The sequence below is a fragment of the Oncorhynchus kisutch genome, linkage group LG17 (assembly GCF_002021735.2).
Source record: "Oncorhynchus kisutch isolate 150728-3 linkage group LG17, Okis_V2, whole genome shotgun sequence".
Classification (NCBI taxonomy): Eukaryota; Metazoa; Chordata; class Actinopteri; order Salmoniformes; family Salmonidae; genus Oncorhynchus; species Oncorhynchus kisutch.
This window is the reverse complement of record NC_034190.2, coordinates 73,533,405-73,550,745: the sequence shown is the minus strand read 5'-3', so window position 1 is coordinate 73,550,745 and position 17,341 is coordinate 73,533,405. Positions and strand designations below refer to the sequence as shown.

At 40.4% G+C, this 17,341-nt stretch overlaps 2 protein-coding genes across 6 annotated transcripts in view; one reads left to right on the top strand and one right to left on the bottom strand.

The window, feature by feature from the left end:
- Positions 1–7: 7 nt before the first annotated feature.
- LOC109908284 (probable Bax inhibitor 1) lies at positions 8–10,038 on the top strand. Of its 2 annotated transcripts, XM_020506889.2 has the most exons (10): positions 8–129; positions 301–387; positions 976–1,084; positions 8,207–8,327; positions 8,605–8,653; positions 8,780–8,877; positions 9,093–9,172; positions 9,316–9,416; positions 9,535–9,610; positions 9,723–10,038. In XM_020506889.2, exons 2-10 carry the CDS (start codon positions 332–334, stop codon positions 9,744–9,746), a joined length of 714 nt encoding a protein of 237 aa, XP_020362478.1. In that variant the 5' UTR covers positions 8–129; positions 301–331; the 3' UTR covers positions 9,747–10,038. The 2 variants fall into 2 exon arrangements, with proteins under 2 accessions (XP_020362478.1, XP_031650430.1); XM_031794570.1 differs by lacking the exons at positions 8–129; positions 301–387; positions 976–1,084 and adding an exon at positions 4,292–7,679.
- A 615-nt stretch (positions 10,039–10,653) lies between these two features.
- The window catches only part of LOC109907065 (nck-associated protein 5-like), a 32,162-nt gene continuing 25,474 nt past the window's right edge, over positions 10,654–17,341 (bottom strand). For 3 of the 4 annotated variants that reach the window (XM_031794567.1, XM_031794568.1, XM_031794569.1), the window contains 4 exons: positions 16,806–16,881; positions 16,366–16,659; positions 12,935–13,083; positions 10,659–12,792 (listed from right to left, as the gene is read on the bottom strand). In XM_031794567.1, coding sequence (XP_031650427.1) covers positions 12,529–12,792; positions 12,935–13,083; positions 16,366–16,659; positions 16,806–16,881 — 783 coding nt within the window. In that variant the 3' untranslated portion in view covers positions 10,659–12,528. Of the gene's footprint in view, positions 12,793–12,934; positions 13,084–16,365; positions 16,660–16,805; positions 16,882–17,341 lie in introns of all 4 variants that reach the window. The other variant, XM_020504857.2, reaches the window with a different exon arrangement.

Genomic DNA, 17,341 nt, shown 5'->3' with positions numbered 1-17,341 from the left:
TGTGATGATGTCACTACGTTGCGACGCTCAATCGAATGACACGTTCAGTTAGTAAACAAGGATAGATAGAAAGTTGTCGAAGGAAATAAAAGACAAGGAATAAAGCTAGCTGGATAACTACTGTGCCAAGTACGTTATTATGATTTTTTTCGTTAACGTTTTATGCTGTTTTAGCTAACGTAACTCTTAGAGTTACAATTCTGGCTAAGTAATGTTAGCTAGCTAGTGTAGCTAGTTAACTAACGAACAGTCAATGGTTGGTCACGTTAAAATTAATCTTTGTAATTTCCTTGTTTTTAGATCTGCCAAGATCTCAGAAGCCTGTCTCAATATGAACGTGTTTGACCGCAGCATCAAATTGGATGTTCTCCTCAAGTTCTCCCAAATGTAAGCAGAACTCTTCTGTCAAATTTCTAATGCAGATAATAATGCTCTGTATAATGCAGAGACATATCAATAAATTAATATGTCGTTTTCAATGGGAATAAATGAAACATAGTGGATAGAACAAGTAGGGAGCTGGGCAGAGCCAAGCACCAGCTAGCGAAGTCGTATTGGCGCGTTCTAGCATGTATTTGCATATTTCCTTTAGCAAAAAATAAGTGCGTGTGTAATAACTCAATTCGCCCATACACTCCTAAAGAACGCACATTTGAAACTTTGACAAAAGGTCACGTTTACAAAACTTGGTGCACTTTTTAGTTTTGGAAAAATAACTATAGGGAGATCTGGCTTTACTTTGATGAGAAAATCAGCTGAATGACTGCCCAGTTCCATCTCGCTCCATACTCTCAAACTGCCAGACACTGACTGGGCTTCATCTTCTCACCATTATTTGGTGGAAATGGAAATTCCAACTGGATGCTTCAGATTTATACATCCGGTGAAACATTTGACACCTTGTTCTATCTGTCCATATTTATGGTAGCTAGCTAAATGACTAACGTAACATGGTTAACACAATGCTTTTCCCAGTTCCCAATCTACCCAGTTACACCTGAAGAATGTCTACTCCAGTTTGGCAGTTTGCATGTTCGTGGCTGCAGCAGGCTCCTACGTCCATGTTGTCACACGGCTCTTTCAGGTAAACAGTAAGCACACTACCCGATAATAGACACATTGATAAATACTTGGGGTGAAACGGTATGTCTATTCGTATTGAACCGTTCTGTACAGGGTGCACGGTTCGGTACGCACTGCGAACCGAACAATACATGAATCATATATTGTAGCTAGGAAAATATATATCATTGTAAAAATATATATTATTGCATAAACCAATAGCGTATAAATTAACGTGGGAAAAATATCCACATTGTAATAAAGTTGTTATAGTTGTTTGCAGAGACCGTCGTAGCAGCATTTCGCTTATGAAGGAATTAGCAGCTAGCTAAATGCAAAGGAGCAACATGGCATGCTTTGGCGAGCCAGAACTAGAAGACTCCCCAGTATCATGCATGTCTGCCGTCTGGGAACATTTCAGGTTCCCTGTAAACAATAACGGGGATTGCCGACGAGTGGTGGATAAAACCTCTACAACATGTAGGCTCTGTTCATTACTGATAGCCTATTAGAGTGGTGGATAAAATTCTACAACATGTAGGCTCTGTTCATTACTAATAGCCTATTAGAGTGGTGGATTAAACCTCTACAACATGTAGGCTCTGTTCATTACTGATAGCATATTAGAGTGGTGGATAAAACTTATACAACATGTAGGCTCTGTTCATTACTGATAGCCTATTAGAGTGGTGGATAAAACTTCTACAACATATATGCTCTGTTCATTACTGATAGCCTATTAGAGTGGTGGATAAAACCTCTACAACATGTCGGCTCTGTTCATTACTGATAGCATATTAGAGTGGTGGATAAAACTTCTACAACATGTAGGCTCTGTTCATTACTGATAGCCTATTAGAGTGGTGCATATAACATCTACAACATGTAGGCTCTGTTCATTACTGATAGCCTATTAGAGTGGTGGATATAACATCTACAACATGTAGGCTCTGTTCATTACTGATAGCCTATTAGAGTGGTGGATAAAACATCTACAACATGTAGGCTCTGTTCATTACTGATAGCCTATTAGAGTGGTGGATAAAACTTCTACAACATCAAATCAAATGTATTTATATAGCCCTTCGTACATCAGCTGATATCTCAAAGTGCTGTACAGAAACCCAGCCTAAAACCCCAAACAGCAAGCAATGCAGGTGTAGAAGCACAGTGGCTAGGAAAAACTCCCTAGAAAGGCCAAAACCTAGGAAGAAACCTAGAGAGGAACCAGGCTATGTGGGGTGGCCAGTCCTCTTCTGGCTGTGCCGGGTGGAGATTATAACAGAACATGGCCAAGATGTTCAAATGTTCATAAATTACCAGCATGATCGTATAATAATAAGGCAGAACAGTTAAAACTGGAGCAGCAGCACGGTTAGATGGACTGGGGACAGCAAGGAGTCATCATGTCAGGTAGTCCTGGGGCATGGTCCTAGAGCTCAGGTCAGTTGAAACTGGAGCAGCAGCACGGCCAGGTGGACTGTGGACAGCAAGGAGTCATCATGTCAGGTAGTCCTGGGGCATGGTCCTAGGGCTCAGGTCCTCCGAGAGAGAGAAAGAAAGAGAGAAGGAGAGAATTAGAGAACGCACACTTAGATTCACACAGGACACCGAATAGGACAGGAGAAGTACTCCAGATATAACAAACTGACCCTAGCCCCCCGACACAAACTACTGCAGCATAAATACCGGAGGCTGAGACAGGAGGGGTCAGGAGACACTGTGGCCCCATCCGAGGACACCCCCGGACAGGGCCAAACAGGAAGGATATAACCCCACCCACTTTGCCAAAGCACAGCCCCCACACCACTAGAGGGATATCTTCAACCACCAACTTACCATCCTGAGACAAGGCTGAGTATAGCCCACAAAGATCTCCGCCATGGCACAACCCAAGGGGGGGCGCCAACCCAGACAGGATGACCACATCAGTGAATCAACCCACTCAGGTGACGCACCCCTTCCAGGGACGGCATGAGAGAGCCCCAGTAAGCCAGTGACTCAGCCCCAGTAATAGGGTTAGAGGCAGAGAATCCCAGTGGAAAGAGGGGAACCGGCCAGGCAGAGACAGCAAGGGCGGTTCGTTGCTCCAGAGCCTTTCCGTTCACCTTCCCACTCCTGGGCCAGACTACACTCAATCATATGACCCACTGAAGAGATAAGTCTTCAGTAAAGACTTAAAGGTTGAGACCGAGTTTGCGTCTCTGACATGGGTAGGCAGACCGTTCCATAAAAATGGAGCTCTATAGGAGAAAGCCCTGCCTCCAGCTGTTTTCTTAGAAATTCTAGGGACAATTAGGAGGCCTGCGTCTTGTGACCGTAGCGTACGTGTAGGTATGTACGGCAGGACCAAATCAGAGAGATAGGTAGGAGCAAGCCCATGTAATGCTTTGTAGGTTAGCAGTAAAACCTTGAAGTCAGCCCTTGCTTTGACAGGAAGCCAGTGTAGAGAGGCTAGCACTGGAGTAATATGATCACATTTTTGGTTCTAGTCAGGATTCTAGCAGCCGTATTTAGCACCAACTGAAGTTTATTTAGTGCTTTATCTGGGTAGCCGGAAAGTAGAGCATTGCAGTAGTCTAACCTAGAAGTGACAAAAGCATGGATACATTTTTCTGCATCATTTTTGGACAGAAAGTTTCAGATTTTTGCAATGTTACGTAGATGGAAAAAAGCTGTCCTTGAAATGGTCTTGATATGTTCTTCAAAAGAGAGATCAGGGTCCAGAGTAACGCCGAGGTCCTTCACAGTTTTATTTGAGACGACTGTACAACCATTAAGATTAATTGTCAGATTCAACAGAAGATCTCTTTGTTTCTTGGGACCTAGAACAAGCATCTCTGTTTTGTCCGAGTTTAAAAGTAGAAAGTTTGCAGCCATCCACTTCCTTATGTCTGAAACACATGCTTCTAGCAAGGGCAATTTTGGGGCTTCACCATGTTTCATTGAAATGTACAGCTGTGTGTCATCCGCATAGCAGTGAAAGTTAACATTATGTTTTCGAATAACATCCCCAAGAGGTAAAATATATAGTGAAAACAATAGTGGTCCTAAAACGGAACCTTGAGGAACACCGAAATTTACAGTTGATTTGTCAGAGGACAAACCATTCACAGAGACAAACTGATATCTTTCCGACAGATAAGATCTAAACCAGGCCAGAACTTGTCCGTGTAGACCAATTTGGGTTTCCAATCTCTCCAAAAGAATGTGCTGATCGATGGTATCAAAAGCAGCACTAAGGTCTAGGAGCACGAGGACAGATGCAGAGCCTCGGTCCGATGCCATTAAAATGTCATTCATGTAGGCTCTGTTCATTACTGATAGTATATTAGAGTGGCAATACGAGTAACATGACTACTCATTTGGGCCGACATCACCCCGAAATGCCAATCGGTGGGACTAGGTGAAAAAATTAAACGGCAACCACTTCTTCCCACACAGCCTCTGGCAACAATATGCGTCCAGTAGAGCTAAAGAAATCAAGCAAAATTCATAGCGGCAGATATGATACCCTTCTCTGTGGTAGAGAATGCGGGGTTCAGAAATATGTTTAAATTGGTCGAGCCGCGCTTCACTATTCCTTCCCCGTACACATTTTGCCCAGACATGAATACCTGCCTTATACAAAAAAACTACTTGAGAGAGAGTTGTCAGAAACGCTGTCTGTTGCTCTAACAACAGACAATCGGACGTCTAGAGCTACCTTACTGTAACTGCTAATTTCATTATGGCAGAGTGAGAGATAAAAAGCCACGTCCTTCAAACACGTCCTCTTGAGAGTAGTCACACCAGGGAAAACTTGGGGGAAGAGCTAAGGGAAGTAGTTGCAGTGTGGAAGTTGGAGAGGGATTATGTAGTGATTCCTGTGACCACTGACAAAGCTAGAAATATTGTAAATACAGTTGCACTAGCTGGATTGAGGCCACAAATAGGATGCTTTGCTCACGTTATTAATCTAGCATCTCAAAAAGCAGTATCACCTCCTGTTTTCAAGACCAAACAGAAGCTGTTGGAGCTGCCACACTACAAACTAATCCAAGAGTCTACTACTTGATGGAATTCAAGCCATGACATGGTTGAGAGATACCTTGAGCAGAAAGTCACAGTGTATTCTACACTGACTGATCAAGCCGTGAGGAAGAATGTCAAAGATATTGTGACTTTGTTTGAAAATGACCTAAGACTAGCAGAGGAAGTTATCAAAGTGTGCCTCTCAAAACAGTCACAACACTTATATGCACTGAGAGCATTCCATCAGTTTCCGGTCTATGAAAACAATGATCCTGAAATCAATGGTGGCATCTGATGAAGATGAACCCGCAGTAAGGGATGTCAAGACTGCTATCAGAGTTAACCTGGAGCCTAGATATGCTGACCCTGGTGTCCAAGACTTCTTACACAAGAGCACCGCTTTGGACCCCCGGTTCAAGTCCCTGCTGCACCTGGATGCTGCTGCTCGTCTGAGAGTCTACAATGAACTCACAGCAGAGATGGTGACCAATATACAACAGGTATTGTATTTATTTTGTTAATGTGACATGTATTATTTTATTAATTAGTGATTTAACAATTAATTATAAAGTAATAATTGTAATTGTCATAGTTGACGCAAGAGCACAAAAAAGAGCTTTGAGGACACCTCACCCTGCGTGAACTTGATGGAAGATTTGGGTTTAGATGATGCATAGACACAGCCACCAGAAGCACTGCAACTAATAATAGCACTGCCACCTCACGACACAACCACCCGAAGCACAGAAACTAGCAACTCGCACTGAAGTGCCGCTTTAAAAATAAAATTCAGAGCATGGGCTGACTTGGTCCTGGAGAAAGAGTATATAAGAAGCATGCTTTCAATGGAAAGGCATGATAGTGCTACTTGACTTATCACCGACAGATGGCTCGTGATACTTCAACTATCATCAACCTAAAAGGTAAATATCTGACTTTCATACTCTAGAACAATTGTATCTCTTGACTTCTGATTTCTGAACGAGACATACTGAGACTGCTACCCAGTACACTCCTTGTGCTGAATACATCCACCTCCTAAACTGAGTGGATAAATAGCAACAGTGGTGTTACAAAGGGTCTTGATCTCAAACCGTTCTCTTCACTAATCACTAAATCATAGTACAAACTTCTAGTAGGAGAAACAGATACTGAGTGATTGGATAAGCCTCTAGAGCAATTGTGAGTGGAAGAACATACTCTTTGGAGACCAACAGGTCAACCTACACTAAGGTAATTAACCGCCTGTTGTAATACATAGATAAGGCATTAATAGTAGTAAGTGTTTTGATGATGTTTGATGTTATAGGTTAAGGACCAGAAAGAAACTGTAATAACGTGTACAACTGTGTGAACTGCAAACATTGAATAAAAAGTAGAAACTAGACCCAAAACCCTAGGGGAGAGACCACCTCTGATACTCCCAATCTAGGGAAACAAGTCTAGTTTCTACACTAAAGACAATATGATGGTTTGGACAGAATAATCATTTTATTGTAACAGGTATCCTCTATATTAATACTCAAGTAGTATTAGTCGACGGACATAGACTGTAAATCGTAACCAAGGTATAGCTTGCGTGAGTCTAGATATAAGAGCATACAAAGGGAAAGTAAAACAAGAGGTACTCTAAGTCTGATTGATATTATCTAAGATCCCGAAACCAGCCTAACGGCATCACACAAGGCTGATCTCTGAATAAAGGGCAGGATACATAACCAGGTCAGTCCGGCGGACCTGTGAGTCACCTGTTAGCCGGGTGACATAAGAACTTGAGTGAGAAGACTTGTATCTATCTCGACGGGGGTACCTTAACGGTCCTATAGCAAAATCCCCTACCGCGACACAGTGTCTGATATATATATATTTCTAACAACAAATCATATTTTTAAAGCCACTTCAGAGATAGTAATTCTCATCTAATTTAATTATTCAGGGCTAAGCCACAGATACCACAGGAGCCAACCCCTCTCCAGAGACTTCAGACGACAGGGGTTCTCCTCCAGAAAAGAAGTCTGCTATGGCTGAGCTTTTTGGGGAGTTGTTCATGACCCAGGAGCAGGGAACCAAGTCAAACCTGTTAGCCGGGTGACATAAGAACTTGAGTGAGAAGACTTGTATCTATCTCGACGGGGTACCTTAACGGTCCTATAGCAAAATCCCCTACCGCGACACAGTGTCTGATATATATATATTTCTAACAACAAATCATATTTTTAAAGCCACTTCAGAGATAGTAATTCTCATCTAATTTAATTATTCAGGGCTAAGCCACAGATACCACAGGAGCCAACCCCTCTCCAGAGACTTCAGACGACAGGGATTCTCCTCCAGAAAAGAAGTCTGCTATGGCTGAGCTTTTTGGGGAGTTGTTCATGACCCAGGAGCAGGGAACCAAGTCAAAGCTCAAGGTCATAGAGGAGGAGGTGACCTCATACAGGGAAGTGGACTGTATTCCCCTGGATGCTGATCCACTTACATGGTGGAAGACCAAAGAGTTAATATACCCTCATGTTGCCATGTTAGCAAGGTGCTACCTGGCTGTGCTTGGGACCTCTGTCCCTAGCGAGAGGGTATTCTCCACAGCGGCTGACATTTTCACAGTAAGCTTATCTGTGCTCACTGAAGATAATGTGGATAGACTAATCTTAAAGAAAAACTTGAAAATTTGATAAAAATGTTTTGTGTTTTGTTTTTTCTTAAGTAATGTCTCAAGTGGTCCTATTTTGTTGAAGGCACTGCTATGTGACTTCATTTTGATATATGCTGCTGGACTATGCACTCTTGTTGAAGTTCTGTTTTAAATGACTATTTTATTTCATGTTGTAAGACAGGCACTGCTGTTTTTTGTTGTCCCTTTGTTTCCATCTGCTCCTGGGAACTCAAGCTGCCCTGTTTACTATTATAATACATGGAAAATGTAAATACAAATTACATATTTCTCAGGCATTTATTTTGGCGATGTATCAAAACTGTATCAAACCATGACACCACTGTACTGTATCGTACCAAACCGTGAGTTTTGTGAACCGTTTCACCCCTAGTAAATACAGTAACGTTCAGATAGATTTTAGGCAATGTTGAAGCTATAACTACTAAAAATACTTTGGGCTTTATCCTATTCCTCTAGGGTGGGTTGCTGACTCTTCTGGGTTCCCTGGGCATGGTGGTTTGGTTGTCCATGACACCACACAACCCAGAGACCGAGAAGAAGAGACTGGCTATCCTTGCAGGGTTTGCTTTCTTCACAGGTAAACTCAGGGCTTTAGACAGACAATTTTGGCTGTTATTGACTGTTAATTTGTCAGTCATTGGAGGGAGAAAAAAAACTCATTATAAAACAAGTTGAATCCTGGATGCTGATTAGTTGATAGCAGGGAGTTAGTTATTCACCACAATCCCCAGGTAATGTCTGTTAACAGTTCCATTTTAAATGTATCAATGCGCATCCACTGTCCCATGGCACAGCCAGGCAATTCATAAACTTTGTCTCCCGTGCAGTCAAATTGACTTTTTCTTTCTCACCAGGTGTTGGTCTTGGACCAGCAATGGACTTTGTCATCATCATTAACCCAAGGTAGAACATCGAAGCCTATGTGCTATTAAATATTTTTGGAAATAATTTCTTAGGAATATTTGTTATTCAATTGAGTCAAGAAGACTGTCCTTAAATTGTGTGTATATCTATCTGGTCTCTCTCTAGCATCATTGTGACAGCCTTCCTTGGAACCTCAATCATCTTTGTCTGCTTCACTCTCAGTGCCCTGTATGCCAAGCGCAGGAGCTTCCTCTTCCTAGGAGGTACAAAGATGTAATACGCTATTCAGTAGCATAGTTATTTATCTGTTCTGGTCATAATATCTTAACTTACTTGAATAAACCCTTTTGCTCCTTGAGAAGCACAAGTCATTCACAAATTTCACAGAATTTGTGTTAATGTAGTCAAGATATAACCCCCCAAAAATCTTGAAACAATGTGTGATTTTTCCTCTTTGACATGTTTGTTGTCTTCTCAGGTACTCTGATGTCTGGCTTGTCTGTCTTGTTCCTGGTGTCTGTGGTGAACATGTTCTTTGGTTCAGCGATACTCTTCAAGGTAGCCTAAATATTTAGAGCCATCTCTTACGACTTGGATGTGAAGTGATTCCACTCGTAAATTTGGAAGTGTGTAATATAATTGTGTGAGGAGGTCTCAGCAAGGTGACTCAGATGTAACATGGCTCTTCTCTTCACTAACAGGCTCACATGTACCTGGGTCTGGTCATTATGTGTGGCTTTGTTCTGTTCGACACTCAGCTCATCATTGAGAAAGCAGAGAACGGAGACAAGGACTACATCTGGTAAAGCTTTATAACATTTCACCAAATAAGCAGTTGTAAAACTTTTTACTTGCTGATGTATTAGAATGAAAGATAATATAACGTCAATGAAATTAAGTCATTGTTTTTCTTTTGAAAGGCATTGCGTGGACCTGTTCCTCGACTTTGTGACCATTTTCAGAAAACTCATGATTCTCCTTGCCATGAATGAGAAGGTAATTTGTTTTATTTTCCCCCAAAAACAGATTATTAATCTCGTGTAATGTTTACTTTTTCTCATACTAGCAAATTTCACAATATGCAAATGGTAATATTTTATATTTTCAGGACAAGAAGAAAGAAAAGAAGTAGATTAAATAAATCCAGTTGAAGTTTCAAATGAAAAACGATCTGTGACAAGGCACAGAACCAGCAACAAAGCCTCTGTCTGCAGTGCTGTTGGTGCTTTCACTATTTGTCGTTCTTGGTACTTTTTGTCCATTGATTTGAGCTTGCAAGAGGTTATAAGGTTGTATTTTAGGCTACTGCTGCAGTGAGAATGCTTGTCCTGTAGGGGGAGTGGTTGTTCTATGAAGGTCTACATAACAGAACTGAACTCTTTGTGCCATAAAAAAATAAAAATAAAATTTTTTTTCAGAAGGCCGTTTGAGCTTTTGGAGATTTATCAGTTTTATGTTCTAATATTTGGATTTGTTAATGCTATTCCTCTAATCTGTTTAGTTTATGGAAGGGATGTGACAGACATCCTGACCTGTTACGTCTTTATCAAATCACATTTTGTCACATGCGCCGAATACAACAGGTGTAGTAGACCTTACCGTGAAATGCTTACTTACAAGCCCTTATTAACCAACAATGCAGTTCAATAAATAGTTAAGAAAATATTTACTAAATAAAACGTAACAAGAAAATAACAATAACGAGGCTATATACAGGGGGGTGCCGGTCCCGAGTCACAACTTCTCATTTTCCTCTTATTTACTACTTCACTGTGTTACGTTGAAGAATAACGTATTGGTAATTCGGCTGACCTTTCATGAAGATGTACATTTGCATTTTATGGTCAGTTTGTGCGCCACAAAAAGGACTGGTCAAGGCTGTAGAATAAATGGATCGACTGCCGATGCGTTCTCGTAATATTTTTGTTATCTGAAAAGGCCTACTGTGAAAAACATACTTTACCAGTGATAACTTTGAATACATTTATCAAATTAGGTTAACTAAATGCAGTTTTCATTGCAGATATACATTTCAAGAGCAAGGTATATGGTATCATTTTATTTGTGCTTCAGTGAGAACACATGAACAAGAAATAATTAAAAACATTTTTAAAAGAATGTTGACATCTTAGCTGTTCAAATCAAATCAAATCAAATGTATTTATATAGCCCTTCGTACATCAGCTGATATCTCAAAGTGCTTTACAGAAACCCAGCCTAAAACCCCAAACAGCAAGCAATGCAGGTGTAGAAGCACGGATTATGACATCCAAAGTTAAACAATCTATTTTAGCCAGGTGACTGCATTTACAAGTTAACAAATAAAATGGACAATTACAAATATGCAGTTGATTTAACATAAAAAATAAATATATCATTAATTGGACAATATTATTGCTGGCATATTACCTTCAAAGAATGGTCGGCTAAACTAAACGCTTTCTTGGCAGTTAGAGAAAATCTTAACCCCATCAACAAATACTTTGACATAAAATTAAATATATTCAATAGTGAAAAATGAAGCTCAAGATGAAGGATTCAGTACATTGGGTGTGCTGATAAAGATAAGGATTTATTGTTAATGAGTCCTTGCATGTTCAGTGTTCCAGCGCTCTGTAGGTGAAGGTTGGCGTAAGACTTAATTAACAAGACATTCAATTTCAACATAAAAATATTTTTTTGTGGGAATGTTCGATATTGTCATCATGTGTATTACCTATTACTAAGCGATTAACTGAAATGTTAGTTATTTTTGTTTTCAAATGGACTGACATCCGTTCAATTATTTGAATTCCATTTAGTTGTTTTCTGACCTCAATGCCCACATTGCGCAGTTTCTCTAGAGATAAATCGGTTCAAGCCCGAACTGTGCAATGTAGTAGGGAGTTGTAGAATATTGAACTGTTGGAAAGTACATAATTTCGCGCTGAAACCGTGGTAATTAACTACAATGACCATAATACATTGCGCAGCTACTTGGCCGGTCTGCTTCTTTTAGGCATGCTACCTTAGGTTAGTGTGAGGCAGACAGAAGAATGCGCGATAGGGATAGAGAGCACTTGCTTCCTGAGGTGTCTACATACATTATCTAAGTGATTGATAGTTGGTATTCAGCGGTCATAAAAATATGCCTTATTTATTTTGAACTTCTAAAATAGGGATTTTGTCAGAGCATAGGCAGCAGCTCAATAGAGATGAGATGACTTGGAATGGAATAATAAGGTAATATACACAACTGAAATATTTGATTAAATGAATGTGAATACATGGTGCAGTAATGGGCAGTCACTTTCAAATGTAACTACCATCATTGGACTTTGTTTTATTCTGTGTTACAGCATTTAATTAGCAAAATAATTAATTGAAATCAAACTGGTATTCTTTTTTGGTAATTGAACCAAAAAGACCTCAAAGTCCTAATCGTTCAGCACACCATTTCCATAATCCTACAATTATATAAATAGCTATTTTGGTTAGCAGTGTGTTTGTCCAATTCTCTCCTGTCATAAAACAGTGTTATTGTGAATAGTCTATCCTTTGGGTTGTAGTTATCCTGAGGAGAGGTTTGTCTTTCCAGTTAACCTTGAAACATACAGTAGCTGGTGAGAAAGCAAACATGAAAGTCTTAAGGGGACACCATCTTATCACAGTCCATATTCCTCTAAGGATGGTCAGCATCACTTGTACCCTTTTCACACTACTGAGACAAACTAAGCTGGGTCGGACCAAGCTGTATCCGGCTGGCCTGGTTACGCATCCGCCATAATAGCTAGAACCATTCTGAAAAGAATATTTTGGAATTGGAGCCAGCCCAATTTGGTTCAGGTTGGTACGATAGTGTGAAATGGGTATATCTTAGCACAGTCCATATTCCACTAAGGTGGGTCAGTTGGCACCATAGTAAGATCTGCAAGTCATCCCTGGCTGCCACAGGAAGAGAGGCTGTCGTAGAGAGAGTCACTGAGTGACTCTGGGGTCTCTAGGACCTGCGGGCGGCTGGGAGAGAGGGCTTCCTCAGGCCTCTCCCTCACCAGCTCCAGGCTTGTCTCCCGGCCAAGGCCCATCTCTGGGGCACTGGGTGCACTGCGGATCTTCCCCCGTCGGCTCAGCCCTGTCTGGGCCGGCACCGGCAGACTGCTGGGGTCTATGTTACGAGATCCAGAGGTACCACAGGCCTTCTATAAGGTAGAGAGGGAAGAGGGAGAAGAGAGACTCAATAGTAAAATGTCACAAATCCACAATACATTTTTAATAATCCTATTATAAATGAATTACATATGCAAAAATGGTTAGTCTGAAATGATCATGCTTTCAACCAACCCCTCTGAATGGGGATCCATAGGGGGCCGTCTCCACCTCTTCTTCCACAGCCAGGTACATCTCAGTGGGCCCTGCAGGGGTCTTCAGGTTGGGGAAGGTCCAGGTCTTGGAGCGGGGGGACAGCATGTGAGCTCCATAGGCTTCTGTGTCTGCAAAGGTTACAAAATACATTTGATTCAGGATTATACTCAATGAAAGTCCATACATAAAGTACATTTGATTCAGGATTATACTCAATGAAAGTCCATACATAAAGTACATTTGATTCAGGATTATACTCAATGAAAGTCCATACATAAAGTATATTTGATTCAGGATTATACTCAATGAAAGTCCATACATAAAGTATATTTGATTCAGGATTATACTCAATGAAAGTCCATACATAAAGTACATTTGATTCAGGATTATACTCAATGAAAGTCCATACATAAAGTACATTTGATTCAGGATTATACTCAATGAAAGTCCATACATAAAGTATATTTGATTCACGATTATACTCAATGAAAGTCCATACATAAAGTATATTTGATTCACGATTATACTCAATGAAAGTCCATACATAAAGTACATTTGATTCACGATTATACTCAATGAAAGTCCATACATAAAGTACATTTGATTCAGGATTATACTCAATGAAAGTCCATACATAAAGTATATTTGATTCACGATTATACTCAATGAAAGTCCATACATAAAGTATATTTGATTCAGGATTATACTCAATGAAAGTCCATACATAAAGTACATTGTTAATGTATAAAAGTAATTTCAAGGAGAAATGTGCATTTTTTTAAACCAAATCTATTTTTGATGTAAATTCTTTTTTAGAAACTTAGCCCAACCAGCGATGAACTTCCTCATCCTCGTTGTGCAGTATGGGGCTCTGGAGAAAAACATTAACAAATGCTGCAAAATCACCCATATACGTCCTTTTAGAAACAGAAATGCTCTCAGTATAGTGATGCAGATTTTTAGAAATTGTGTCATTCCGAACTTTATCTGCAACATTATATTCCATGTGCGACTCAAGCCATTTCCCCTATCCAGCTGTTCCATCTAAAAAATGACTCCACTATTATTCTAAAAGCTGCCGACAAGGGAGGTGCAATAGTGATCCAGAGACTATGAAAATGAAATTCTAAGAACTCCGTGATTATGAATTTTACAAGACTCCCCAGGGATCCTAATAATCAATTAAAGTCTCTGATCCATGATAAACTGTCAAAGTTATTGAATGAAGTCCCCTTCATTGCAAAGACAGAATGAGTACATGCAAGTTGACTGCCAAACCACACCTGTCATATACACTCTCCCCAAAATTCACAAGTGCATGACGCCACCTATAACAGGCTGGCCCATTGTGAGTAGTAACAGATCTCTGACAGAAAACATTTCTACCTTTGTAGACCATTTCATGAAACCCTGGGTGACCTCTCTCCCCACCTACACCTGAAAGCTGTGGACCACATACCAGAAAATTATATTCTGTGTACTTTTGAAGTTACCAGTCTATATACTAACATCCCCTACCAGGGTGGCCTAGAGGCCCTCAAGTTCTGCCTCAGTGAACTTCCCCCTAATGCTCTACCCAGCACCAACTGTATTGTGGACTTGGCTGAACTGGTACTAACCTCCAACTATTTTCTCTTCAGAAGATACTTTTTCTTACAGACCAAAGTAACAGCGATAGGGAGCACTGTGGCTCCTAATTATGCTAAACTACAGTGCATTCTTAAAGTATTCAGACCCCATGACTTTTTCCACATTTTGTTACGTTAAAGCCTTATTAGAATTAAATAGTTTTTTTCCCCTCATCAATTTACACAAAATACACCATAATGACAAAGCAAAAATATATATTATAATATATATTTTTTAAACAAATATCACATTTATGTAAGTATTCAGACCCTTTACTTTGTTGAAGCACCTTTGTCAGCGATTACAGCCTCGAGTCTTCTTGGGATTTGGATAGTTTTTCCCATTCTCTGCAGATCCTCTCAAGCGCTATCAGGTTGGATGGGGAGCGTCACTGCACAGCTATTTTCAGGTCTCTCAAGGACATTCAGAGACTTGTCCCGAAGCCACTCCTGCGTTGTCTTGGCTGTGTGCTTAGGGTTATTGTCCTGTTAGAAGGTGAACCTTCACCTCAGTCTGAGGTCCTGAGCACTCTGGAGCAGGTTTTCATCAAGGATCTCTCTGTACTTTGCTCCGTTCATCTTTCCCTCGATCCTGACTAGTCTCCCAGTCCCTGCTGCTGAAAAACATCCCCACAGCATGAGGCTGTCACCACCATGCTTCACCGTAGGGATGATTCCGGGTTTCCTCCAGACTTGATTCTTGGCATTCAGGCCAAAGAGTTCAGTCTTGGCTTCATCAGACCAGAGACTTGTTTCTCATGGTCAGAGTCCTTTAAGTGCCTTTTACAGAAGAGTGTCTTCCGTCTGGCATTCTACCATAAAGGCCTGATTGGTGGAGTGCTGCAGAGATGGTTATCCTTCTGGAAGGTTCTCTGAATGCCAAGAGTGTGCAAAGCTGTTATCAAGGGAAAGGGTGGCTACTTTGAAGGATCTCAAATATAATATAATTTTGATTTGTTTAACACTTTTTTGGGTTACTACATGATTCCATATATGTTATTTCATAGTTGATGTCTTCACTATTATTTTACAATGTAGAAAATAGTAAAAATAAAGAAAAACCTTGGAATGAGTGTGTCCAAACTTTTGACTAGTACTGTACATTTTTTGTATATATTTAATGTTGATATTGTGAACCGATATGATATATTTTTACCCCCTGTTTCAGGAAGTGATGTCACTCAGCACTGCCCCTATATATAGGACCTTCCACATGGGATATGGATGCCTGATGAAGACCTAAGGGTCGAAACAGAACAATATCACCTGGGAGCATGAACAGCAGAGTGCAGCGTTTTCCTTTTTATTTTTTATTCTTTGTGTAGCCTGCTGCTAGAATGGACAGAGAGGTATTGCTCAAGTCACAACAAAATGGAATATAACATTGAGGATAAAATTCAGAATAACACAATTTGATGTGTACAACATCTAAAGACCTGCATCACTATAATGAGAGCTCTTCAGTTTCTTAAAGGATGTATTTGTTTTTTTTCAGAGCCCCCGTACTGCACAACGAGGATGAGGAAAGTGAATCGCTGTTTGGAGTACGTTTCTCAAAAACAAGTGAAGTCATATAAAAAATAAGGTTTTGGGCCCTTCTAAAACATGCCATTTACATCAAAAATAGAGATTTGGTTGTATAAAAGCTCCAGTTTTTCTTCATTATACCAAATCATCAGATTGCTATACGTATTATTATTATTATATGTTTGATTTAGAGAATTCTGATGTACAGTAGTTGATATTATGAACTTATGTATGCAGTATTTCTCAGTATTGTACCTTCATGAATGACCCCAGCTGTTTGCCTGGGCATGCCTTTCCCCTCCAGTACAGACCCGTACATTACCGGGGCAGACATCTCTCTGTGAGATTGATAGCACTGCTCCATGGATGAGGGCTCTCTGTCCAGGGTCCTAGCCCTCCTCCCTGCCCGGCCAGGAGAACCAGAGGAGCCATGCTCAGCTCCAGCCCCCCTCACCTTAGACAGGCTTCTCCCAGGCGTACCACTACAGTAGTTAGGCAGAGGGAAGGTGCCAATGCCACTGTCCAGGGTGTAGGTGGAGGCACCAGAAGCTAGGAGAGAGAGAACAGGGACAATCAGACTGATTCAATTTAAAACCTTCTCTAATTTGATTATTGATTAGATTTGGTAAGGATTAACACAATCTGAGATACTCAATGCCTCCATGAAAAATGATGAATCTGATCAGTTTTCTTACCTGCGAAGTGATGAGAGTGAACTGGGTCAGCTAAATTGTCATCTGAGGGGACGTTGCTGATCAGATGTTCTGAACCCTGAGTAAGTAAAAAAAACAATCTCAAAACGCACATTTACACATACAGAATAAAGTGGAAATACTCACCTTCTCCATTCACACACAGAATAAAGTGGAAATACTCACCTTCTCCATTCACACACAGAATAAAGTGGAAATACTCACCTTCTCCATTCACACACAGAATAAAGTGGAAATACTCACCTTCTCCATTCACACACAGAATAAAGTGGAAATACTCACCTTCTCCATTCACACACAGAATAAAGTGGAAATACTCACCTTCTCCATTCACACACAGAATAAAGTGGAAATACTCACCTTCTCCATTCACACACAGAATAAAGTGGAAATACTCACCTTCTCCATTCACACACAGAATAAAGTGGAAATACTCACCTTCTCCATTCACACACAGAATAAAGTGGAAATACTCACCTTCTCCATTCACACACAGAATAAAGTGGAAATACTCACCT